The sequence below is a fragment of the Lepus europaeus genome, chromosome 4 (assembly GCF_033115175.1).
Source record: "Lepus europaeus isolate LE1 chromosome 4, mLepTim1.pri, whole genome shotgun sequence".
In the NCBI taxonomy this organism is placed as follows: domain Eukaryota; kingdom Metazoa; phylum Chordata; class Mammalia; order Lagomorpha; family Leporidae; genus Lepus; species Lepus europaeus.
Window position 1 is genome coordinate 147,501,472 of NC_084830.1, and position 26,455 is coordinate 147,527,926.

General features: G+C 40.2%; 1 protein-coding gene across 7 annotated transcripts in view; it reads left to right on the plus strand.

Moving 5' to 3' along the window:
- RAPGEF6 (Rap guanine nucleotide exchange factor 6) overlaps positions 1-26,455 on the plus strand; it is a 218,633-nt gene that overhangs the window by 174,057 nt on the left and 18,121 nt on the right. For 4 of the 7 annotated variants that reach the window (XM_062189209.1, XM_062189210.1, XM_062189213.1 and 1 more), the window contains 5 exons: positions 4,163-4,374; positions 13,575-13,698; positions 15,553-15,576; positions 19,475-19,695; positions 23,805-23,993. In XM_062189209.1, coding sequence (XP_062045193.1) covers positions 4,163-4,374; positions 13,575-13,698; positions 15,553-15,576; positions 19,475-19,695; positions 23,805-23,993 — 770 coding nt within the window. The remainder of the gene's footprint in view (positions 1-4,162; positions 4,375-13,574; positions 13,699-15,552; positions 15,577-19,474; positions 19,696-23,804; positions 23,994-26,455) is intronic. The other 3 variants (XM_062189211.1, XM_062189212.1, XM_062189215.1) reach the window with 1 other exon arrangement.

The window sequence follows — 26,455 nt, forward strand, 5'->3', positions numbered from 1 at the left end:
TCAGTACAGTGAATCTTGGGGATTAAAGTGGGAGTCCAGCAGTGTGTGGTCAGCTTGTGTGTGGATCTTTGGTTGTTCTTTGCCTTCTGATTGGTTCTCCAGTCTGGGGTCTGCTGATAGGTTAGGTGCTGCAGTGTTTGAGGAGAGCCTTCCAGTTCCTGTGAAACTCTTGGAGAACAGGCTACCATTGAGATCATGGTAATTGGAGTATTTTAGAAGGACCTTACCCTTGTATCACTCCCTTAATTTATTGAATTAATTGTTAGCAAGCAGTTGACTTGTAATCATCCTAAAGAAGACGGAGGGAATGCAAACTGAGGGAAGGATCCTGGAGCTTGATAAGTCTACATCACAGGCCTTGGGGTTGGGGGCCCCATTCAGTTTTTGTTGCTTTTGAACTTTAATGTTAGTTTGGCCATAAAATTTCTGTTTCATTAATTATTTCTTAGCATTTTATGTGAATGTTTTAAATTCCTGAGAGTAGGATCAGGCATTACAGGACAGCAAGCTAAGCAGTGGTTAGGGATGCCAACATACCAGAATGCTGGTGGTTCCAGTTCCACCTAGTCTGCTTCCAATCCATCTTCCTGCTCATGTACACCCTGGGAGGTAGCATATTAAGGCCGTGTACCTGGATCCCTGCCAGCTACTTGGAAGACCTTGCATGGAGTTCTGACTTCCTGGCTTTGTCCTGGCCCAGCCCTGATTGTTGGAGGCAATTTGGGGGGTGAACCTGCAGATGGAACATCAATCAATCTTTCTCTTTCTGTGCCTGCCTCTCCCTCCCTCCATTTCCCCCTCCTTTTCTCCCACCCTCCCTCCTTCTCTTTGTCTGTCTTTCTTGCATACTCTGCCTTTCAGATAAATAAACCTTTTTGTTGTTGTTTAATTTCTGAGGGTAGCATGAATTTCTCTTCCCTGCTACATTCCCAGGTTTCTAATTTCTGTGGTCATTTACCCTTATGTGGATGTTTCTGCATATCTTCTTAAGTGTGCATCAGATTGTAAAGGAATGCGGTGCCTTTTCAATCTTGTGATTGAAATCTTTTGTTTTGGGAAATTTTCTCAGATTGAATCTTTGATTTTTTTTTCCTCTTAAAGTTATTTTTCCTGTTCAGGAATCTCCTGGGTTCTGTACCCATTATTTGCTTTCAAGTCCCTTTCTACTCTGTTTCCATTTATTGCTTTTGTTAATCCTTTCCTCCATGTCACCAGCACAGTGTTTTAATGACATCTGTATAGCTTCCAGTGTGACATTCATTTCTTTTTTTAAAAGATGTATTTATTTATTTATTTGAAAAAGCCACAGAGAGAGAGAGAGAGAGAGAGAGGCTTTCTGTCCTATGGCCCACCCCCCAGAAGGTCGTAATGCTGGAGCCTGTGCCAGGCCAGAGCCAGGAGCCCCATCCATGTCTCCCACATGGGTAGCAGGGGACCAAGGTCTCCCACGTGGATAACAGTGGGTAGCAGGGACACAAACTCTTGGACCATTCTCTGCTGCTCCTCCCAGGCCATTAACACGGAGCTGGATCAGAAGTGGAGTATCTAGGACGCAAACTGGCCCACATGGGATTGGGGTGTTGCAGGCAGCCGCTTTACCCGCTATATCACAACACTGGACCCTGTAACCTTCATTTCTGAGTTGATTTTATTTTTTCTTCCATTTATTTCTTGGACTTTACTAGTTCACTTTCTATGAACTTTTCTTAACATTTTTTGTAAGTTCTTGTATCACATTAAACTGTTTGTTAATGCATTTTTAAGACTCATTTTGTTTATTTAAAAGGCAGAGTGACACACAAACACACAAGAGACAAGGATCCACTGGTTCACTCCCCAAATGTCTGCACTAGCTATAGCTAGGTCAGGCCAAAGCAGGAGCCTAGCCATCTTTGTCTCCCACATGGATGGTAGCAGCCCAAGCACTTGTACCATCTTTTGCTGTTTTCCCAGATATATTAGTGAAGAGTTGGAATGGAAACCTAGCAGATAGGCCTCAAGCTGCTGCTCTGGTGTGGGATGCTGGCTTTGTATGCAGTAGCTTCACCTTCTGGGCCATAATACTGGCCCTTGAAATCATTCCTCAGTCATTGATTTGTCCTGCTATCCAATTGTTGGCAGCACTTGTCTGCTTCATATTTTTATTTGTTTTTCTTTGTGGTTGCTTATTGTTGATCCTGTGTTCATTCCTTCGTTTTAAATGACATCAGTTTTCTGTACTCTGTCAAGAGCAGCTGGGGCAGTATTCCAAGCTAGTGGGAGTTGGTTGGCTTTGTATGTGAATTATTGAACCCTTACCTGTTTCTCAGCAAATGGAGATTCACAGCTTTAAGGTTACTTACAACTTAAGTTTCTTCCTTGGATCCTGTCTTCACTGTTATACAGCTTGCTACCAGAATATGTTTCTGTGTGTACCGGTCTGGTCATACTTTTCCTGACATCTCATAGTAAAGAAGAGGGTCCTGCCACATTTCACCCCAACAGCCTGTGAACTCTGTTCAAAATAAGGAATTATTGTGCCCTCAGGATGAGTTAGTTACCTGCCGTGCCAGCTTACCCTGCCACCATCAACTATAGATGTCATTTTCAATATATTTGCATGTTGTTTCATCTTGACTATTTTTTTGCAACCTTTGTAATGTGTTTAGGAGTTAGATATCCCTTTATTTCAGTGGAGATGAAATTTGTATTTGTTATTTGTCTCTGTAGTTTGGAATAGCTTCTGAGATACAAAGGAAACTTTTTTTGGAAGAATTTTTTTTTTTTTTTTTTTTTTAAGATTTTGTTATTTATTTGAGAGGTAGAGTTACAGACAGGGAGAGACAGAGAAGTCTTCCAAGTGCTGGTTCCCTCTCCAAATGGCCACAACAGCCAGAGCTGGGCTGATCCAGAGCCAGGAGCTTTTTCTGGGTCTCCCATGTGTTACAGGGGCTCAAGTACTTGGGCCACCTTCTTCTGCTTTTCCCAGGCCACAGCAGAGAGCTGGATAGGAAGAGTAGCAGCCGGGACCAGAACCTGTGCCCATATGGGATGCCAGCGCTACAGGCAGAAGATTAACCTACTATACCACAGCGCCAGCCCCCAGATTTCTTTTTAAAGTTGTCTTTTTTTAAAAAGTATTTATTTACTTGAAAGGCACAGTGGCAGAGAGAAGGGAGGAGAGACAGAGAAAGAGATGTTCTATCTACTGGTTCACTTCCCAAATGGCTGCAGCAGCTGGGGCTGCACCAGTACAAAGCCAAGAGCCACAGGTCTCCCATGTGGATAGCAGGGGCCCAGGGACACAGGCACTTGGTTCATCTTTTGCTGCTTTCCTAGGCACATTATCAGGGAACTGCATCAGAAAGAGAGAAACTGGGGCAGGACTTAAATCCCATATGGGATGCTGGAGTCTCTGGTGGCAGCTTAACCTGCTTCACCACAACTCTGGCCAGCCTGAGATTTTTTTAAACACCTTAAAATCAAAGGTCAAGAGAACATTTGTGGTGTGGGTAAAAGACAGATGTCTTAGAGGGACTAACTGCTTAGAAAATTGAGGCATTGTGCATATATATAGATACAATTTTTTTCCTTCATTTGACAATCTACTCCTAGGATGATATTATACATAGAGACATGAGTTATCTTTTAAGTTAAGGACTACCTGAGCTTTTCTCATATCTTGGGGAAAGGTTATATTGAATATCTGGAAGCTTGGAGGATGGGATTAGAATTTAGGAATATAAAACTGTTAGAATCAGACAGGATCTCAAAGAAGGAAGAGTGCCTCAGCCCTATAACTTCTGTCAGTTGTCATTTAACGGTTGTTCTCAATATTTCTTAAAGAACTTTCAAGTGAGTATCATGTACATGAAGTTATTTATAGGTGAAACAAGCAACATTCTGATGTCTGAAATTTTTAAGGTCGCTGTCTATTTTAGAAAATTAGTGCATTTACTATTTACATGTAACCTATAAAATGAAGGCTGTGTAGGTATACAAGTAAACACAAGTAGTATAGTTCCTCAAAGAAATTCTTACTGTTTGAGAGTAAAGAGTCCTTTGTATTATTTTTTGCTTTATTAGAGAACTCGGTGTATATACTTTACTAACCTGAGACCCTCCCCACCCCCAGCTTCTCCCCCAAGTCCAGTTTTAACATCTTTATTCTCGTCTTTGGCAGTGGCTTGAACTTGGCACCTGTAGCACGACTCAGAGGTACTTGGGAAAAGTTACCAAGCAAATATGAGAAACATCTCCAAGATCTACAAGACCTTTTTGATCCATCTAGAAACATGGCAAAGTATAGAAATATCCTTAGTAGTCAAAGCATGCAACCTCCAATAATTCCACTCTTCCCTGTTGTCAAGAAAGATATGACATTTCTACATGAAGGTATTTGAAAATTAGCATGTTCAGTTTCACCTAATTCTGTAGAATTGTATTTGTTATATTTAATATATATTCCATCTAAATGATTAATGTCACTAGAGCTCTACCCAACTAAATGCAGCAAATTTTAGGAATCCAAAAGCCACACTGTTAACAAAAACTCACTGGAGTGTTTATTTTATATATTCAAATACAAACTTGACTCATCAAGGTTAGACTGATCACATTGATTGTTTAGTAATTTTTGAAAAATTTTTATTTATTTATTTGAAAGGCAGAGTTAGAGAAGGAGAGACAGAGAAAGAGAGAGAACTTCCTTCCATGGGTTCACTCCCTAAATGGCCACAACGGCCAGGGCTGGGCAGGACTGAAATCAGGAGCCAGATGCTTCCTCCAGGTCTCCCTACTGGGTGCAGGGGTCCAAGCACTTGGGCTGTCTTCTGCTGTTTTCCCAAGTGCATTAGCAGTGAGCTGGTTCAGAAGTAGAGCTGCTGGGACTTGACTGGCACCCATATGGGATGCCAGCATCACAGGTGATGACTTAACCTGCTGTGCCACAGCATCAGCCCCAGTGGTATTTTTCTTCCAACTCAGATAAGCAACTACTGAATTTTGACAAAGCAACTTTACCAAAATAAAACATTGCCTGCATTCTGGAAGCTCTGTTTATGTTCCTTCCCAATTACTGCTTTTGTGTTTCACCATGAAATTTACTGCCTTGAATTCTCTTGTTTATGCTTATTTTCATCTATTTTAAAGAGTGACAGAGAGAACCGTCAGTTGATTCATTCCTCAAATGCCTCCGACTACCAAGGCTGGGCCAGGCCAAAATAGGAGCCTAGAATTCCCTCTGGGTCTCCCTTGTGCGTGTTAGAGGCCCAAGCACTTGAGCCATCATCTGTTGCCTCCCAGTATGCATTAGTTGGAAGCTGAATTGGAAGCGGAATAGCCAGGACTCAATTTCAGGCACTCTGAAATGGGATTCAGGTGTCCCAAGCTGCAACTTAACTCACTGTGCCATAACAGAAAAGTATTTTTAACTCCATTTTTCCATAAAATTTCAAAATCTATTTACTTTGTTTTTCTTTAAAAGGCATAGAGACAGAGAAAGAACTTCCATCTACCTGGTTCACTTCCAGATGTCCACACTAGCCAGTACTGGGTCAGGCAAAAACCAGGAGTTTGAAACTTAATCCAGGTCTCCATGTAGGTGGTAAGGACCCAACTCCTTGAGCCATCACCATTTGCCTCCCAGGGTGCTCAGTGTAGGGACATGGAATCAGTAGTAGGCCTAGGATTCAAACACAAGCACGCCAGTATGGGATGCAGGTTTCCCGAGTGGCATCTTATCCATCTTCTGTGTACTTTTGGAAGTCTCCTGTAAGTAGAATGATAAGGTTATGTTTGTTTTCTTATGTCTTTTATTTTTAGCTTACTTTGATCAATCAGCATTAGATTTGTGAAAATCTCATGTTTTTGAGTGTAGCTATATTTCATTTTCAACATTACTCAGCATTTAGTTACGATGCAGTACAGTGGATCCATCTGTTCTACTGACTGGTATTTGGTGGTTTCCGCTTTTGACCTATTGTGAATAGGGCTGCTGTGAATGTTCTTGTTCATATCTCTTAGTGCACATGCGTTTTTATTAGCTATATGTTATATGCATGGTGAAATTTGTAGATCCTGATACTGCCATAATCAACTTTAGAGAACAGTTTGGTATTATCTGCTGAAGTTGACTGTTGGAACTCATTCCTGGTCTCCTGCGTGGGTGACAGGATCCTAAGTTCTTGATGGGTCACATGCTGCCTCTCATGTTGTGCCTTTGCAGGGAACTGGCATCAGGAGTGCAGCTGAGACTTGAACCCAGGCACTCCAGTGTGGGATAAGGGCATTCTAATCCACGTCTAAATGCCAGGCCAAGTGCCAGCCCCTTGAGTATTCTTTTGTTAATTATTACTTTGGGTTTTTTGCCCATATTTTATTTTTAGATTATCTTTGTGTTTTAAGTATTTGAAAGAATTTTTTATACCTTTTGGGTATGATATTTTTCCATTTGCCTCTCTTTAACTTTTGATGAGTAGAAGTTAATTTTAAAAGCCTGATTTATTAATCCTTTACTATAGAGTTTGCTTATAATCTACCTGATATGGTTTTTGTATATAGTATTTTCCCTACTTTATTAAGTTGATAATTGTACAATATTTTACCTTTTTTTGAAAGTGCACTAGATTTTATTTCATGTATATTTGTTAGGATTAGTTAACTTAATATTCATTAGTACTTTGTTGTTCATACCTTCTTGCATTTCACGGATTTCTCATGATTGGGTAGATTTGGGGGCAGGGTGACGTTTTTGTCTATAGAACACTGCTTAGTATTCCCTAATGTGCAAGTCGTCTTCATTGGAAATACCTTGATTTTGTTTATCTGAAAATGCCTTTACTTAATAATCAGATATGTATTTTTGGTTGACCGCTACCTTTTTTCAATAATTTAAGATAATGTTGCAGTGTCTTCTGGCTCCCATTGTTAAGGTTCAGAAATTAGCTGTTAGTCTTACTTGCTGTTTCCTTGATTATAGTATTGCTTTGTTAATAACGCTTGTTATTATTTTGCCTTTTCATCTCTTTTTTTTTTTCTAATTTTGCTATGATGTGAGAGCTGGTGTGAAGTTTTATTTTTTCTGTTTTAATTCTTACTGGGTTCTTCTCAGTAGCTCATTACTTTAGATACCCATCTGTGAGTATATAAAATCTTTAAAGTAAAAAGTGGAAGTTTGAATAAAAAGCTTTTTGATCATCTTGAAACCAATGGTATGTTATACTTCATTGGTTTTAGAAGATTTTCAGTAATTATGTCTTCAGATTTTGTATCTGCTCCCCCCTCACCTTTTTTGTTATTTATTTATTTGAAAGATGGAGTTAGAGAGAGGGAGAGATGCAAATAATTTCCATCTGGTTCACTTCCCAAATGGTCACAGTGGCCATTGCTGAGGCAGGATAGTGCCAAGAATCTGGAACTGCATCTGAGTCTTTCACAGTGGGTGGCAGAGGCCCAAGTACTTGGGCCATCTTCTCCTGTTTACCCAGACAGATTATTAGGGAGTTTGATTGGAAGTGGAGCAGCTAGAACTTGAACTTGCATACTGATAGGGGATGTGCATGTCGCAAGTGGTGACTTAACCAGCTGCACCACAGTGTGGACCCTTTTCTGACCTCTCCTATAAGGACTGTGATTTTACCTCTGTTACCTGTGCCTCTCTTACCTCATATATTCTTCTCTGTAATTCTCATCTTTTTGTCTTTGAGATTTTACTTAAATTTGAGAGGTGGAGTTACAGAGGAAGAGAAAGAGAGAAGGATATTCCATCTGTTGGTTCACTCTCCAGATGACCCCAATGTCTGGAGCTGGGCCAGTTTGAAGCCAAGATCCAGGAGCTGCTTCCAGGTCTCCCTCATAGGTGCAGGAGCCCACATACTTGGACCATCCTCCACTGCTTTCCCAGGACATTAGCAGAGCTGGATCGGAAGAGGGGCAACCGGGATGCTAGTGAGCATCCATATGGAGTGCCGGTGCCAAAGGCAAAGAGTTAGCCCATTATACCACAGCATCGCGGCCCCCCCCCCCCATTTTTTTGTTTTGCCATACTTCATTCTGATGCTTTGTTCTACCCTGTAGTCTAGTTTATTAATTCTCTATTCAGCTGCTTGTAATGTCTTCTTAAATACATAACTCAGTTCCTGATTCAACTTACTATGTTTTTTTTAAGTTTTATAGTTTCTTTCTTTTCTTTTCTTTTTTTTTTTTTTTTTTTTTTTGGACAGGCAGAGTTAGACAGTGAGAGAGACAGAGGAAGGTCTTCCTTCTGTTGGTTCACCCCCAAGATGACCGCTACAGCCGGCGCACTATGCCGATCCGAAGCCAGGAGCCAGGTGCTTCCTCCTGGTCTCCCATGCAGGTGCAGGCGCCCAAGCACTTGGGCCATCCTCCACTGCCTTCCCGCGCCCTCTTCCAGGCCAACTCTCTGCTATGGCCCGGGAAGTCAGTGGAGGATGGCCCAAGTGCTTGGGCCCTGCACCTGCATGGGAGACCAGGAGAAGCACCTGGCTCCTGGCTTCTGATCAGCGCGATGTGCCGGCCGCAGCTGCCACTGGAGGGTGAACCAACGGCCAAAAGGAAGACCTTTCTCTCTGTCTCTCTTTCTCACTATCCACTCTGCCTGTCAAAAAAAAAAAAAGAGCAACCGGGACAGAATCCAGCGCCCCAACTGGGACTAGAACCTGGTGTACCAGCGCCACAGGCAGAGGATTAGCCTAGTGAGCCGCAGCGCAGGCCAGTTTTACAGTTTATTTAACATTTTAAGTTTTGTATTGTTTGCCAGAGTTCTCAGTATCGCATTAGTTATTTTTAAAGTTTGTCTCTTACAGTTTTATAACCTGTATCCTCTGTAGGTCTGGTTTTTTGTTGTTGTTGTTTTTTAGTTTTTGGTTGGTTTTTTTTTTTGTATTATGTTAGCTTTCCTCCTCGTGCCTGGTTATTTTTGGTAAGGTAATGAATATTTTGTATAAAAAATTGCAGAAATAATAAGAGGTTTCAAATGATGTTCTGTTCTAGGGAAAAATAAAGCTTGCATCTGGCTGCTAGAGGTGCACAGTCCAAAATCACTGCAATGCATTTTCAGATGGATGAAGATGCTTTATGAGTTCAGTTTTATCCTTGCACTCATACAGTTCGTCCTTAGTCCCAGAATATAGTCCTTCAGATTCCAAAACTAAAGCATTGATTATCTAGTTGGACTTAAGTTACTTTTCCTTTTACCTTAAAAGACTGAATGGCTGTACTGTTTTTTCACCCCATCTACCCTGCTTCGGAAGTCATCAGATATTCCTAGGGACAGCGCTTGAGATGCTAGCCTGCTCCTGTGCATTATTCTTACAAAGTCTCACTGCCTTGTTAGCTTTTTTGATACTTTCTAACATTTTACGTTTTCTGTTTTTATGCATCTTTTCTAAATTTTCTCAGCAGAAGGATTCTGATTACCTAGCAATAATGCAGTATCTGTTTTGTGTTAATTCAGTGTCACTCTTTTATCATAAGGATTTTTTTTTTGGACAGGCAGAGTGGACAGTGAGAGAAAAAGACAGAGAGAAAGGTCTTCCTTTTCCATTGGTTCACCTCCGCAATGGCCACTCCGGCAGCGCTCTGCGGCCAAAACACTGCGCTGATCCAAAGCCAGGAGCCAGGTGCTTCTCCTGGTCTCCCATGCGGGTACAGGGCCCAAGGACTTGGGCCATCCTCCACTGCCTTCCCAGGCCACAGCAGAGGGCTGGACTGGAAGAGGAGAAACCGGGACAGAATCAGACGCCCTGACCGGGTCTAGAACCCAGGGTGCCGGCGCCGCAGGTGGAGGATCAGCCTATTGAGCCGCGGCACCAGCCCATAAGGAATATTTTTTAAGATTTATTGATTTGAAAAACAGAGTTACAGAGAGGCAGAGGCAGAGAGAGAAGGGAACGGGGAGAGGGAGGAGAGGGACAGGGACCATCTATTGGTTCATTCCCCAAGTGTCTGCAATGGCTGGAGCTGGGCCTATCTGAAACTAGGAACCAGGAGCTTCTTCCAAGTCTCCCACATGGGTGCAGGGGCCCAAAGACTTGGGCCATCTTCTGCTGCTTTCCCAGACCATTGCAGAGAGCTGGGTTGAAACCGGTGCCCAGATGGGATGCCAGCACTGCAGGTGGCGGCTTTCCCTGCTGCACCACAGTGTCGGCCCCAAGGACATGTTGTTATAGGATTCTAATACATTTTTATGACATGCTGCTTCAAAATATAATTATATGAGTTGAGACTGTGTTTGGTAATTATCTTTTTCTAGCTCTTGTTGAAAACTGGACAGTTCTTGTCCCCAGTGTATAGTTGGTGTTTACTATGAAAAGGAGATTGCTATGTGTGTCAGACTCATGTGGTTCTTCCTACTTGGCTTCAGGACTTTGGAGTTCCACTGAGGCACCTCAGGTCCTACTGTGATAGATAAATTGGTTACACTAACTGTTTAAGATAGATGTGACTGCTTGTCCAGCCTTACAATTGAGTCTTAAAGATGTGCTACACACTAAACGGAGAATGATAGCCATCATTATGAAAGAATGTGAAGACGGAAAATCTCCTAGTAAAAGTAAAAAGAAAATACAAAGAAACAATAGGAATATTTAAGGAAAAATGATAGGAAGAAGTTGTTACCTATTAGTAATGATGTTATATGTAAATTCTCCAATTAAATGACACTGGCTGAATGGATTAAAAAACAAGACCCATCTATTTGCTGCCTATCTACAAGAAATACACCTCCTCAAAATTATACAGTCTGAAAATGAAAGAATGGAAAACTATTTTCTGTGCTAATAGAAAGCAAAAAAGAGCAGATGGAACCATCCTAAAAGCAAGTGAAATGAACTTAAACACAAAAACTATTGAGAGACCAAAAAGGGCATTATTGAATGATTAAGGGATCAGTTCAACAGAAAGGTGTAACTGTCATAAATGTTTATGTACCCAATGCCAGGGTGCCTGGCTATTTAAAACAAATTTGCAGGGCTGGCACTGTGGTGCAGTGAGTTAAAGCTCTGGCCTAGAAGCACCCACCTCCCATATAAGCACCAGTTCTAGTCCCGGCTTCTCCTCTTCCAATCCAGCTGTTTGCTATGGCCTGGGAAAGCAGTAGAAGATGGCCCAAGTCCTTGGACCCCTGCACCCACATGGGAGACCTGGAAGAAGCTCCTGGGTCCTGGCTTTGGATCAGTGCAGCTCCAGGCGTTGGTGGCCATCTGGGGAGGGAACCAGCGGATGGAAGACCTCTCTCTCTGTCTCTACTTCTCTCTGTAACTCTTTGAAATAAATAAGTCTTAAAAAAAAAAATTTGCAGGGACCTATAGGGAGACATAGACACTAATACAATAATAATAAGGCATTTGAACATCACACTTTCATAAATGGATGGATCCAGGTAGACAGAAAATCAACAAAGAAACAACAGAGTTAACCTACAGTATGGACCAAATGAATCCAGTTCATATATACAGAGCCTTTCATCCTGTAGTGCAGGATATACATTATTTTCATTAGTAGGTCATAAAGGAAGTCTAAGCAAACTCAAAACAAATTTAAGTCATACTATGTATCTTTCCTAACTACAAGGGAATTAAGCTGGAAATTAACAACTCTAGAAACTCTAGAAAATATGCAAACACATGGAGACTGAACCACACTCTCCTGGCTGAATAGTGGGTGGCAGAATAAATCAAAAAAATTACTGGAAACAAATGAAGATAACAACACAGCATATCAAAACTTACGGAGTACAGCAAAAGACACTGGTGTAGGCAAAGATTTCCTTGAAAAGACTGCAGAAGCACAGGCAATAAAATAAAGACAAAAATAGTCAAGTTGGATTGGATTAAGCTAAGAAGTTCCTGCACTGCAAGGGAAACACTCAGCAAAATGGAGAGTCAACCGACAGAAAAGAAGATATTTGCAAACTCTGTAATTGATAAAGGATTAATATCCAGGACCTATAAAGAGCTTAAGAAACACAGCAATAACAAAACAAACAGTCCAGTTAAGAAATGAACAAAGTACATGAACAGACAATTTTCAAAGAATGAAATAAAAATGTCTAAAAGGCATATAAAAAAATGCTCAGGATCACTAGCTTTCCAAAAAAATGCAAATAAAAACCACAGTGAGGTATCACCTCACCCTAGGTAGAATGGCTGTCATCCAAAAATCAAAAACAGTAAATGCTGGTGAGGATGTGAGGGGAAAGGTACCCTAATGTACAGTTGGTGTGAATGTAAACTAGTACAATCATTATGGAAGACAGTGTGGATAGTCTTCAGATACCTGAAAATAGACCATGTGACCCTATGACCCAGCCGTGCCACTTCTGGGACTTTACCCAAAGGAAATGAAATCAGCATATGAAAGATTATTTGTACCCCCATGTTTTTTTGCACCTGGTTTCACAATAGCTAAAATGTGGAGTTAATCCAGATGTTCTTCAGTTGATGACTGTAAAGAAAATATAGTATATAAACACCATGGAATACTGCTTAGCCATTAAAAAGAATAAAACCCTGTCTTTTACAACAAATGGATGGCACTGGAAATCATTATGCTTAGTGAAATAAGTCAGTCTCAAAAAGACAAAGATGTTTTCTCTGATATGTAGCAGTTATGCAGAATACCAAAAAATGTATAAGAATCAAGTGGTGATTCTGGGATATGATTGTCATTTTAAGCCCTTGGCTGTACTCCTGCAAATCTCTGGTCTTCCTACTTTTTACTTGTTGAATATGATTAGTGATTAATTAAGCCTATGAATAATAGAGTAGATTAAAATTATGTCTTTGCAAAAACTGGTGAAGAGAGGAAAGAGGTGGAGTTCAGGGAAGAGTAGGGAAGTGAGGAAAGTACGATTGTCTTCTTGGAACTGTAACTGTGGAATGCATAAAAATCTGTTCTTTTTATATTTTTTCAAAAGAAAATATGGGAAAAACACATGACCCTTTAAACATAGTGGTCTTTTTATTCTGCTTTGGACTGAGTAAGCTAGCAAATGGGCTGCATCTTGTCTTTGTTCTGGATTTATTGAACAGAAAGTAGAATATTTTGAAAGTTGCATGAATATTTTTTTTTAGAGAACTACTTAACATCAAAAACAAAAATAATGGAACTTATGATCAGACTTGTGTTAGTGAATGGAGTTAGGACTGTAAAGTCAAGTTCTGGGAGAAGAAAGGTAGATGGCTCACCTAGGAGGCAGCCATTGCTTAGTTTTAATTACTGCCTTTGGGAAAAACACACCTGATACTATTTAATCTTTCATCCTATACTTTTTTTCTTCCCCACTCCAAGAAAAGTCAAATCCTTGTATTTACGGGGTATCTTATAGTTACAATTCATTTAAAAATTTTTGTAGTATTATAAATCAAAGAATACTTGGTGCTCTAGAGTTAAGTAAGCGCAAAGATGATCCTGTGACCTATTGGTAAAGCCTAAGTTTTCAAGTTTTCAAATTGTCCCGAAGAGCTCATGGGAGTACCTGCCTGAGAGTGGGCTGAGCATCTGGAGAGTTAGGTTTTGGGGTGTGCATGTTGTATAGATATGCATATAAAAATGAAATTGGTTTTATTCTATAGGAAATGACTCCAAAGTGGACGGTTTAGTCAACTTTGAAAAATTAAGAATGATCGCCAAGGAAATCCGTCAAGTTGTTCGAATGACTTCTGCCAACATGGACCCGGCTATGATGTTCAGACAGAGGTATGGCATTGACATGTGTACAGTGGTACATACTCTCCGTTATATTTACCATTTATTCATCATCTGCCATTTGTTGTGCTTTATAATTAAGTGCCTTACACAGTCGTCTTTTTTTTTTTTTTAAATCAGATTAACCCTAACAGGTTATAGCTTGCCATTTATATGAGCTGAAGCTCAGAGCAATTTTTACATGATTTGCTAAAACTTGCTGTGTGTTTATATTACTTTTTTGAATGCATATAGTTCATTATTCGAAATAGAAGCAGATACTAAAAACAAGATGATCTTTAGACAAATTATTACAACAAATGTTTTCATCTTGTTTCTAACCTAATTTATAAGATATTAATCTGCATGTGTCTTTTTGCTGAATATTTTTAAGGTTCTACTTGTAATTCATACTTAGAGTCTTCTAGAACATATTCCTTGCAGTTTATAATCCTGCTGTTTATTTGTATATAAGTGTATTACTCTACTAAGGATACAAGGATACTTTGTAGTTTAGCGACCAGAGAATTTTTGTAACCAAACAGAACCAGGGTGTGTCAGGATTGTTTTTTTATTTTATTTGTCTTGTTTAACATTGGTGTTCAGTGCTATTGTTTTTGTAAACAGTTAATCTGGTGGTTGCTGTAGTTGAGATCCTCCAGATATGGAGACAGCAATGTGCTAAATCTCTTATTCCCTCCCTAGCCCACTTCTGCCCCTTGAGAATCATTGCATATGAGAGATGGCACTGTTAACAGTGTGGAATCAGAAAACAGTAAGAGCCAGGGACTAAAGCAAACCTTGAGGAGGGCTTGATTGTTTTTTGTTTTTGTTGTATGTCCTTGTCTTGTGGCCCTCCCAATCCTTGTTGTCATGCATGAACCTCCATTTACTCTCATGTTATCACCTCGTCCCTGAAACAGTGGATTTGTGACCCTGCCAGACAGCTGATAATGCCATAATTGCCAGCTGAGCTTCCATAATACATGTGGGAGAAAATTAATAGGCCTGTTTTTTTTCTTGGGAAAGAGTTGAGTAGATAATGTATGGGAGAAATAACCATTTATATTTAGTTTCGGCTGAAGTTTTTGTGAATTAGTTTTGTTAGTAATGAAATGTAGTATCTTTCTTTAAGCAGATTGTCTATTTTGTTACTGTATAATTTATTGTGGACAAAAATAACTCCTTTTATTTTAACAGTATTCAGTTGATTTTAGAGAAAGCCTTTGATCAGTTAGATCATTAGAATATAAAGATAACAGTGTTAAAAAGGTTTTGGTATGTTTTTACCTAGCATCTTAAGTGGTGTATTAACTATTTAACCACTGGACCAGAATGCTAACCACTTGACTGGTATTTTAAGTTGGATTTACTGGTTAAAATTTCTTTTAAGATACACTGTTAGAGAAACTTCAGCACTTAAAAATGAAATTTTGAGTCTGTGTTGCTCATAATGTCATCCTATCATTTAAATAAATAAAAATCCTTTCTAGAGAAGTTCAAAAATTCTGTTCCTTTTAAAGTTTATTTTTACCTAAAGTGTTAATTCCAAATTTGTAGAAAGTAAATGATTTTCCTTAAGTGTCATAATAATTTAGGGTTCTCAGTTGTTTAAAAAAAAAAAAAAGTGGTCTAAAGCATATTTTAAAAGACATTGTGGAGTGTTTGACGTTCAGTATGTATCAGAACTCATCATCTTTCCCCCTGCATATCTTTAAAGTCATTGAACTGTTAAGCTACTTTGTATCCTAGTAAAATTTGTCTGTTCTATTCTGTCTGCATAGTTTCTCTGACTCTCACTTGTTGTCTTTTTCTGTGCTTTCCTATTCAAACACATGCTTCAATGTTTGTGGCTCTTGCTTACAGGAAGAAGAGGTGGCGGAGTCTGGGGTAAGTGTAGAGATGAACGCAACTGGAATGAGAGTTGTGCAACTCTTAACATATGCTGCATCCTTTTCATTAATGCACGACAAAAAACAGCATGCGTTCTATTAACCCTGTCAACCCACATTCCTGACAAGTGCCTTTTGCTAACAAGGTGAAAGTAGTAATAGAACTAGCTTATTTTTTCCCTTTACTTTTCTGTTATTGACATACTGTAAGTCCTTTTTAGATTTTAATGTAACAGGATCCAGTTAGATGATAACTATAGTGAATATTTGTTACGTGCTTGCTTTGTTCCATACTATTCTAAGCACTCCAAAAGAATTATCTTACTTAATTCTCCTACCACCCTGTCAGTAGATGCTGTTATTCTGATGGGACACATGGGGAAGGTAAAGTTGTCCAAAATCTTACCGCTTATTAATGGTGAATCCAACCCAAGTAGTCTGATTCCAGGGTCTACACCACTTTGTTTTAGTCAAATGCCTTATTTTGCGAATACATCCTGTAAGTTTCTAGAAATGGAGGAAAGATCTGTTCATAAAGGTTGAATTTTTGCAGTGATTTTCCAAAAAGAGCCAACCTTTATCTAAGCTATACTTTAAAATTGAACTAGATCTACTAATGCCACTAGACATTGACTGAACTCCATTTAAATTCTAACAAACTTTAATGAAAGACTCCTTACCTCCCTTTAAAATTGTTACAGAACCAGAAACTGCCACCTTTTGTTTTTAAAGTAGTTTGAAGTCTCTGCTCATGCATAGCCTAGCTATCTATTTGGAATCCTAAAAGGTTAAAAATCTCATAAAATTATATATTTAGTCCTTTTGTTTTTAGGTATAAAAATAGGACTTTTCTTGATGTTAAGACTAGTAAGTCATGGCATTAGATGCTTTTAGTCCATGTTAAAAGAATTTTTTTCTGAGCCACCTCATTTACATGAGTCTTGTCTTATTTGTGGTCTTGTGTTTTCATTAAAGTTTGATGAAACTTGACTTTTATTCTTTGTTCTCTCTTTCTGTGTGTTTCTCATGTATTATTATTTTTGTATCATACATTGGTGTCTTGGTCTTCTCTGATTTTTCTCACTAAAAATAGAAGTTGATACCTAGCATTACAATTGTAATGAATTGTAATTGTAAAGAATATTTGACAGTATATTTTAGTGGGTATTTGGAGTGATTGAAATGTTAACACATTGACTGTTCAGGTTTAAAGTTGCTTTGTGTGATGACTGATGCTTGCAAACACTAGGTATTTTGGTTTCGCATAGTAGTACCTTTTGTTTTAGAAGTAGTTTAGAAAACTGCAATATTTCTATTTTTTAAATTTGATATCTATCCTAGATTTTTCAATACTCTGCCCTTTTTTTCCCTCACATAACAACTAGAAGCTTTAAGTTTTGTATTATAATATTGAAACTTTAGTGCATTTCTTTGAATGCATGACATCAGTATTGTTGAATGTGTTATTGTTTGTAGCACCAAGAAAAATCACTATGGTGTCACGTTACCACTGAGAATTTTTAGTCTGTGCTCTTACAGCCTTAGCTTTCGGTTTTTTATTGTGTAATATTCTTGTGCATACATAAACAGGAAAATACAAGCCAAGTCATTTGGTTTAGGTCTTTCTAAAACTTCATATTCAGAATATGAATCTGATGAATCTCTTTTTGAGTCATTAGTTCCTGGGATTATTTTGGTTGGTTGGTTGGCTGGTTGATTGGTTGTTTTTTGTTTCCTGCATAATTGTGTCCAACCTCTTAGTAATGCAGCATTTCTTAAAACATGTCCTGGGCCGGCGCCGTGGTTTAACAGGCTAATCCTCCGCCTTGCGGCACCGGCACACCAGGTTCTAGTCCTGGATGGGGCGCCGGATTCTATCCCGGTTGCCCCTCTTCCAGGCCAGCTCTCTGCTATGGCCCGGGAAGGCAGTGGAGGATGGCCCAAGTCCTTGGGCCCTGCACCCGCATGGGAGACCAGGAGAAGCACCTGGCTCCTGGCTTCGGATCAGCGAGATGCGCCGGCTGCAGCGGCCATTGGAGGGTGAACCAGCGGCAAAAAGGAAGACCTTTCTCTCTGTCTGTCTGTCTCACTATCCACTCTGCCTGTCAAAAAAAAAAAAAAAAAAAAAAAGAAGGAATATAAAACATGTCCTGAAGAAAGATATACTGGGCTTTTAGATTGGCTTTGAAAATATTTAGAGCAAGTCTGTTTTTTATATCAGTATTCAGAATGTTGTTGAACTTGTCAGATTCACTACACCTTTATAATCATTTGGTTCCTGAGAGTCAAAAGGGTAATTCATTAATCAGATTTTCTTCCAAATCATTCTGCGGGTCTTAAGGTTTCTGTATATGGAAGCAGTAACAATCTTATCACAGTTTTGGCCAGACAAGTAGCGATTGAAGATTGCCTTTAAGTGTAAGACACACCTCTATTTCAAAGATCTTAAAATGTGAAAGAAAAAGGCCGGCACCCCGGCTCACTAGGCTAATCCTCGGCCTGCAGCGCTGGCACCCCAGGTTCTAGTCCTGGTCAGGGTGCCGGATTCTGTCCCGGTTGCTCCTCTTCCAGTTCAGCTCTCTGCTGTGGCCCGGGAGTGCAGTGGAGGATGGCCCAAGTGCTTGAGCCCTGCACCTACATGGGAGACCAGGAGAAAGCACCTGGCTCTTGGCTTCAGATTGGCACATCGCACTGGCTGTAGCAGCCATTTAGGGGGTGAACCAATGGAAGGAAGACCTTTCTCTCTCTCTAACTCTCTAACTCTCTCTCTCTCTCTAACTGCCTCTCAAAAAAAAAAAAAAAAAGTGAAAGAAAAAAAAAAACTATAATACCTTTTCAATTAGGTTCTACTTATTTTACTATGAAAACTAGGATACTAGTGTTTGTTTGAAACTAGGTATGTGAATACTGTAGAACAAATTGTATGACGGAGATCTGACAAGTAAAATATTTGTATATAAATAGGTTAGCTGAGAAAATTCATAGGTGATACCCTTAGCATTTTGGAACGGCAGCTGCCTTCATAATAAAGAGCATGTAAGAGCTTGTATTTGCTGGCCTTCTTTAGAAGCACAAGCAGCATTGTGATTGGTATTTTCTGTTGATTCTAGATGTAGTTGTTGTGGAAGGGGATTTGCCAAGAAAAATAGAGTTGGGTGAAGCTGTGACTTGTATGAATTGTGATTTTTTTTTTCCACCCAGCTTGCAGTTCCAGTACATTTAGAAGCATTGCAAAAGTAAAATCTAAGATCCTCAGTTGTAGAATCCAAATACTGCCTAACCATTCCAAATGTTATTGGAAGCACTGAGTAGCTTTTTATTGCATTTCTGATCTTGACTATATGCAATTAAATGTAAGATATCTTATTGGTTGTTCTCTGAAGTTTGACTAAAATCTGGTTACTGGTAAAATTGATTCACATCCTCAGAGTGAGTCTGCTGTAGGCAAGAATGGTGACTACAATATTGTGTTCAAAGCAGCACACAGACAAGCCAAAGCCACTCAAAAAGCTTACCTGACAGCCTTGATGTAGAGATCTGACTGGATAGACTTGTCCTGATACTGCCTCTTGCCATATCTCCAGGAGTATAGGTGGCCTCCAGAGCTGGAGGGATGCCTTTTCTTTTCACATTTTAAGTTGTGCCATGAATTGCATAGGCATAAACACAGATTAGCTAAAATATGTCACTCTTTTGAATTCTACACTTTGCCAAACCTGTTCTTAATCCAGAACATTGCCTTGTGTACCAAATTACTTTGCATTAATGCTCTTCATCTTTTAACTCATTTGTATCAGCATGCAATAGCATTAACAGAACAAAATCTTTTCATCTTCAATCTCCTTGCTGAATTCTCATCTTTATAGCCTCTTATTGTGATCTCCATCTTCCTACAGGTCACTGAGTCAAGGCAGCACAAATTCAAACATGCTGGATATTCAAGGAGGTAGTCACAAAAAACGAGCACGCCGCAGCTCTCTGCTTAATGCCAAGAAGCTGTATGAGGATGCCCAAATGGCACGGAAAGTAAAGCAGTATCTTTCTGGTCTGGATGTAGAGACAGATGAGGAGAAGTTCCAGATGATGTCCTTGCAGTGGGAGCCTGCATATGGTACCTGTGAGTATAGGTTTTCATTTATGTGACGCTAAGGAGCACAGTGGCATGGAAACTTCTCCAAAATTATGCTGTGGTGCTAAGAAAATTGTTAAGTTTGTTTCACAAAAGATTATTGACATACTGCAAGTACCATGTTATCCTGTCAATCTGATACTGAATCCTGTCCCTTCCTGATGATTACTCTCTGCATACAGAAGGATAGTCTTTAAAATTTTTATCTTTTCAGTTATTTGAAAGGCAGAGGGAGACACTAGAGACAGAAGTTTTTCCATCTGGTGGTTCATTCCCCAAATGCCCACAATAGCCAAGAGCCAAGGCTGGGCCAAGAAACCCAGGCTGGAATTCCATTTTGGCCTACTATGTGAGTGGCAACAACTCAAGTATTGAGCCATCACCTGCTGCCTCCTAGGGTGTACATTAGGAGGAAGCTTGATCAGAAGTGAGTAGCAAGGTTTTAAAACAGGCATTCAAATACACGGTGTGGGTCCCAGGTGGCATCTTTTTTTTTTTTTTTTTTTTTTTTTTTTGACAGGCAGTTAGACAGTGATAGAGACAGAGAGAAAGGTCTTCCTTTTTCTGTTGGTTCACCCCCCAAATGGCCACTACGGCTGGTGTGCTGCGCCGATCCAAAGCCAGGAGCCAGGTGCTTCCTCCTGGTCTCTATGCGGGTGCAAGGCCCCAGGACCTGGGACATCCTCCACTGCCTTTCTGGGCCACAGCAGAGAGCTGTGGACTGGAAGAGGAGCAACCAGGACAGAATCCTGAGCCCCCAACCGGGACTAGAACCCGGGGTGCTGGCGCCACAGATGGAGGATTAGCCTATTGAGCCGTGGTGCCGGCCCCCCAGGTGGCATCTTAACCACTACATTAAACACCTGCTCCTAGCTGTTCCACAACAGAGGATGACCCAAATACTTGGACCCCCTCCCACCCATATGAGAGATTAGGATGGAGTTCCCGGCTCCTGGCCTTGGCATGGCACAGACCCAACTGTTAGGGCCATTTGAGGAGTGAACCAACAGATGGAAGATATATCCTTCCCTCTTCCTCCCTCCCTCTTTCTGAAAAGAATGAGAGCAGAAATGGTAAAAAAGTAGAGATGGGGCCGGTGCCATGGAGTAGTAAACTGTCTCCGACTGTGGCACCAGCATCCCATATGGACGCTGGTTTGTGTCCTGCCTGCTCCTCTTCCTATCCAGCTCTCTGCTTATGGCCTGGGAAAGCAGTGGAAGATGGCCTCAGTGTTGGGCCCCTGTACCTGCCTGAGAAGCATGAAAGGAGTTCCTGGTTCCTGACTTCGAAGTAGCCCAGCTCTGGCCATTATGGCCATTTGGGAGTGATCCAGCAGATGGAAGACCTTTGTCTCTGTCTCTCCATCTCTTTGTCTTTAATGCTACCTCTTAGATAAATAAATAAATAAAATCTTTAAGAAGAAAAAAAGTAGAGAGTGTAATGGGCCCCCTCTGGTAGTGTGAAACATTTTATTGACCTAGTTGGCTCACTGGACTGAGCTAGAAAGCTAGTGTGAAGATAAAAGAGAGAATTTCATAGATTGAATCAAGAGAGAAGCAGGCCATGCCAGGCTTTCCTGTAAGAAGTCACAACCAGATGGGAGATGATAGGGCAGAATAAGCTCACCACACAAGAATCGACTTTCTTAAAGGACTTGTACCAACTTTCTAAAGAGTATAAACCCCCATATCTCTTCGTTTTGGTGGCTTTATCCTGCTCAAGAAGCCCCTCCAGGGTGCTTTCCCCAGAGCTTTCCCTTTGCTCTTTCAATCCCTGTACTCTTTTCATTAAAACTCTTTGGGTTAATCACCTTCTCGGTTTGTTCATCTGCCTCATACTTTGTCACAGATAGAGCAAGTTTCTGGGTTTCATATTAGCTGTAATTCCTCCCTCCTCCCTACTCCCAACCCTGCCTTTCAAATAAGTAGTCTTTAAAAAAATGTTTTATAGGGGCCACTGCCTTCAATGTTAGCATCCATATGAGCAATGGTTGGAGTCCAGGCTGCTCCACTGGCCATCAGTCTCTCTGCTGTTGCACCTGAGAATGCAGCAGAAGATGGCTCGAGACCTTAGGACCTTGTGCTTGCATGAGAGACCAGATAGAGATCTAGGCTGCTGGCTTTGGCATGGCCCAGGCCCTGCTGTTGCAGCCATTTGGGGAGTGAATCAGTGTGTGGAAGATTCTCTCTCCCTCATCTCCATCTCTTTATAGCTCTGCCTTTCAAATAAGTAAATAAACCCTTTTTTAAAAGTTTTATGATTTATGGAGGACATTTTTTTCTGAGAATATTTTTACTTTTTTATTTTACAGATATCATTTACCAACTAGAAAATTTAAGGAATTTAATAAAGCTAGAAATAATATTTTTGATGTTAGTAAGGTAAAATAAGAAAAATCAGACACATTCTGATATTAATATCTAGAAAATATAAAAAAATTCTGCTGTCCCTGATTTTTTAAAAATTAAGAACAAACAGTAGAATGCATATCTCTCTGGCTCAGAGAAATCATGAGTTAAAGCAGAAATCAAAAATGTACAATATATTGTTTGTCATAGCCCCCCAAAATGATAGATTTGTATTTTTGAATTCTGCATTATAAAAGGAAATGTTATGAGGGGTTGACCCTGAAATTCATCAGTGTTATGGTATTTTTATAGTAATAGGAAAAGTATGTCAACAGGGTAGAAGAAAAAAAACAAAAGAGTAGAAGAAAGAAAATGAAAGTAAAATTTTTTTAAATTGAGATATGACAGTGAATTTTAACATACAGAGTAAAGAGTCCTTCACTAAAAAGCGTTCGCAAAACAGACTATCTTGGATACTTCTACTCAAAGGAAGTGGGTTGGAGTGTGGTGTAAATAACACCCACTCTAGGATGGAGTTGGAGTTGGTGTCTTACTGCCATGTGAGCCAGGTTCTCTTTCCCCTAGGTCTCTCTGTGTCCTCAACTGTAAAACTTGTGCATGGTTGGGAGGATGCATTATATCTGTGATTATATCCACATCAAACCTATTAAATTTGGGGAAGATAATAAAATCTAACAGTGATTCAGAGCTTTCATGTGCCAGCATGCATGAGAACATAGGGTGTTAGAGAAGGGCTCCCAGAAGTGTGTGACAAAGTTCATCTGGTAGATGCAGCATGTATTTTAAGTGGAATGGGGCTTTGCAGTTTCCCACCTTGAACAAAGGCTGGCTGAAGAGAGCCTAGAAGAGAGAAAGATGAGCATGAGAGATTGTGTGTAACTCAAGGGGGCAGGCTGTTGCTGCTCATGCAGGACCTTAGCAGGTTTATTTTAAAAATTTGGGTGTTTATTCAGGGAGTGTTGCCTGTCAGATGTAGGTTTGTGCAGGACATAAGGGAAGAAATGTGATTGATCGGATTTTCCTTCTGGAGTGGGTACTGTAGTGGTGCAGAGAATAATTTTAAGGTGTACCAGAATAGAGGTAGGGCAGCATTTCTGTAATATACGTGAAGGGATGTTAACTTGACCTTCATCAGTGTGATAGTGGACATGGCACTAATAAAGTTAATGGATTCAAGAATTATCTAGTAAATAAAATTAACAATTTATTCTACAACAATTTTAGATAGAACATTTTAGAACAAATTAGATTCTTCTTAAGAAAATTAGTTGGGGCCAGAGCTATGGCACAGTGAGTTAAGCTGCCATCTGCAGTGCCATTGTCCCATATGAGTGCTGATTTGAATCTTGGCTGCTCCACTTCCAATCCAGTTCCCTGCTAATGTGCCTAAGAAAGCAGTGGAAAATGGCTCAATTTGTTAGGCCCTGTACCCATGTGGGAGACACGGATGAAGTTCCTGGCTTCGGCCTGGCCCGTCCCTGGCAGTTGAAGTTAACCAACAGATGGAAGATCTCTCCATCTCTGTCTCTGTCTCTACTTCTGTCTCTAACTCTGCCTTTCAAATGAATAAATTTTTTAAAATGTCTTTTATATTTGTAGACAAAAATAGATAAAACAATGGCTTCTCTGCCTTTTGGCTAAGATCAAGTGTAAAAGTAGATAAAACAACCATTTATTGTTTTTGCCTAAACATAAACAGTTACCCTTTTTCTTATTCCCTCCTAATAGTAACCAAAAATGTAAGTGAGAAAAGATGTGCTAAATCATCCGAAATGTCTCCAGTGCCTATGAGATCAGCTGGCCAGATGGCTAAAGTCCACTTGCATCAGCCCCACAGAGTAAGCCAGGTCCTTCAGGTGCCAGCTGTGAATTTGCATCCCATCAGGAAGAGGGGACAAACTAAAGACTCTGCGTTGAGTGAGTATTCATGGTTAATATTGCATTCTTTTAATTGCAATTTCCAGGAGACTTAGAGTTACAAATTGTTTCAGGTGCTCAGAAGATCAGCTGTTGTAGGCCCTGTAATAGAATCATCACTTCATGTATCAGAAATGTTTGATTTTCTTCCTGCATTTAAGGACCACATATATGTTTTTCTTAAATGCTGGTATTGTTCTTTCTGTAATGCTGAAATCCATTCACCATCAGAAAGCTTACGGCAGTACATCTTGTAAAACCAAGGGCTCCCTGCATGCCATGAGTTTAATTAAACATCTAGTACAGATGGAACTACAAAAAACTAAGAATGAAAGTAATCATTCTAAGAATGACTGTACATGGATTTTTCATTAATGACTCCTTCTGAAAACCTTAGAGGCAAGAAGAGAGTATAAAATATGTAAAGGGTCCAGCTTTTCTCTCCGGAAAGTATAGTCTGTCCTTTAAATACCAAAATTACTTCTTTTCATTGTTTTCACAGTATCATAACTTAAACTTTTTGATGGAAAGCTGGATTACATTTGGTTCCTAACATCATTATTATTCAGTTCATGCATAGTACATATTCAGTAGAATTTTGTTTATTTGAGAGATAAAACTAAGAGGCTGGCACCGCGGCTCACTAGGCTAATCCTCTGCCTGCGGCACCAGCAAACCAGGTTCTAGTCCCAGTCAGGGCGCTGGATTCTGTTCCGGTTGCTCCTCTTCCAGTCCAGCTCTCTGCTGTGGCCCGGGAATGCAGTGGAGGATGGCCCAGGTCCTTGGGTCCTGCATAATTCATGATTGTTTCTGTATGGGAGAACAGGAGAAGCACCTGGCTCCTAGCTTTGGGTCAGCGCAGTGCGCCGGCCACAGCGCGCCGGCCGCAGTGGCCACTAGGTGGTGAACCAAAGGAAAAAGGAAGACCTTTCTCTGTGTCTCTCTCTCTCACTGTCCACTCTTGCCTGTCAAAAAAAAAAAAAAAAACACTGAGTAAGAAATATCCCCTCCTTTGCCAGATTTTCAATCTGGTGATACAGACACATAACTTGAGTACAGTGTGTTTGCTGTTATGCCATAGCTACTTACAGAACCAGTAAAAGAACAAAAGAAGAACTTTTAGCAGAGGCAGTGATAAGGTAAGACTTTGGAAGAAGAAAGTGAACTCAGTCTCAGAGGTCACTGAGGAAGGAGGTTAATAGGCGGAGGCAAGAAGTTGGTGCCTGCCAAGTGCTGGCTTGGTGCTGGGGGCCCTTTGCTGCCTGAGTGTCCTTTGCGTTTGCAGTGTTGAGGGACAGTAATAATGATACCTAAGACTGAGAGGCCACTTCGTGCTGGACACCATTCACATGCCTTCCTGACTGTGTATATTCTTGTTGTCTTTAGGTTAGTTGTACAGCATCAGTAGTATTTTGCCCTCGTTTCATGGAAGGTCAGGGTGGCCCACACACTCCCAGTAAGTCATGGAGCTAGCAGTTGAACCCTGGCTAGCTAGCTCTGAAGTGCTTGGTTTTACCACTCTACTTAACAGCTCTCCAGGGTGAGAAGAAGTGGTTATAGGTAGGCCACAGTTAGAACTTGCCATGCTAAAGGAAAGTTGTGAGAGGGAAGCCATTGAAGAGATTGGAACAAGGGAAAATAAAGATCCAGTTTATGTTTGAAAAAGATGAGAAGAAAGCACAGTGAGACTGGAGGTAGAGGACCTGGATCCAAGACCTGTTTAACAGTTAAATTGGAAATTGCTTGGGGCCTGGAATCCTTCAGTCTCTTTGAAATTGAGAATTGTATGCAGAATTGGCAAAGTGTAAGAACTGAAAGAGGGACAAGTTTAACTCTGGTGTCTTGGATATCCTCAACTGAGAGGCAGAGTTCCTTGTACCAGGTGGCTTTCTTCCTTCTTGCTGTAATGTGGCTTTTATGGATAAATAAAACTTTATTTAAAGAATGGTAGTTGTAAGCTGTCCATGTTGCCGAAAAAGGAGGCTATACTTACACCGATGCTCCTTAATATTGTACAGTTTAACTGTGGCTCTTATTTCCAATGTTGCAAGCCATTTTGTTTTTTCATTGTACATAGACACATTGTCTAAGATGCTGCTGAAATTGTAGAGAATGTAGCCAAAACAGTAATAAACAATGACAGTGAAAATGTAAAGACTATGAAAATTACATCAAAAGGAGCTTTCAAGATTTAGGATATTGACTGTCTTAGCTCCTTTACTTAAGAATCAGCTGAATAAATTCAAGTATACTTCAAAAAAATAAAAATAAAAATAAAAAATGAACGGTAGTGGGATGTACTACGACTTAAATTTTTTCATCATTCCAAGGCTTCTTGTCATCAAAGTTGGGCTTACTTTCCTAGTTAAGACGCACATCAGTGGCTCTCTGACATTTCCTAGAGAAGACGTATGTAAAAACATCAGTACATTGAACAAAACCATTGCTAAGTTTGACCTCTG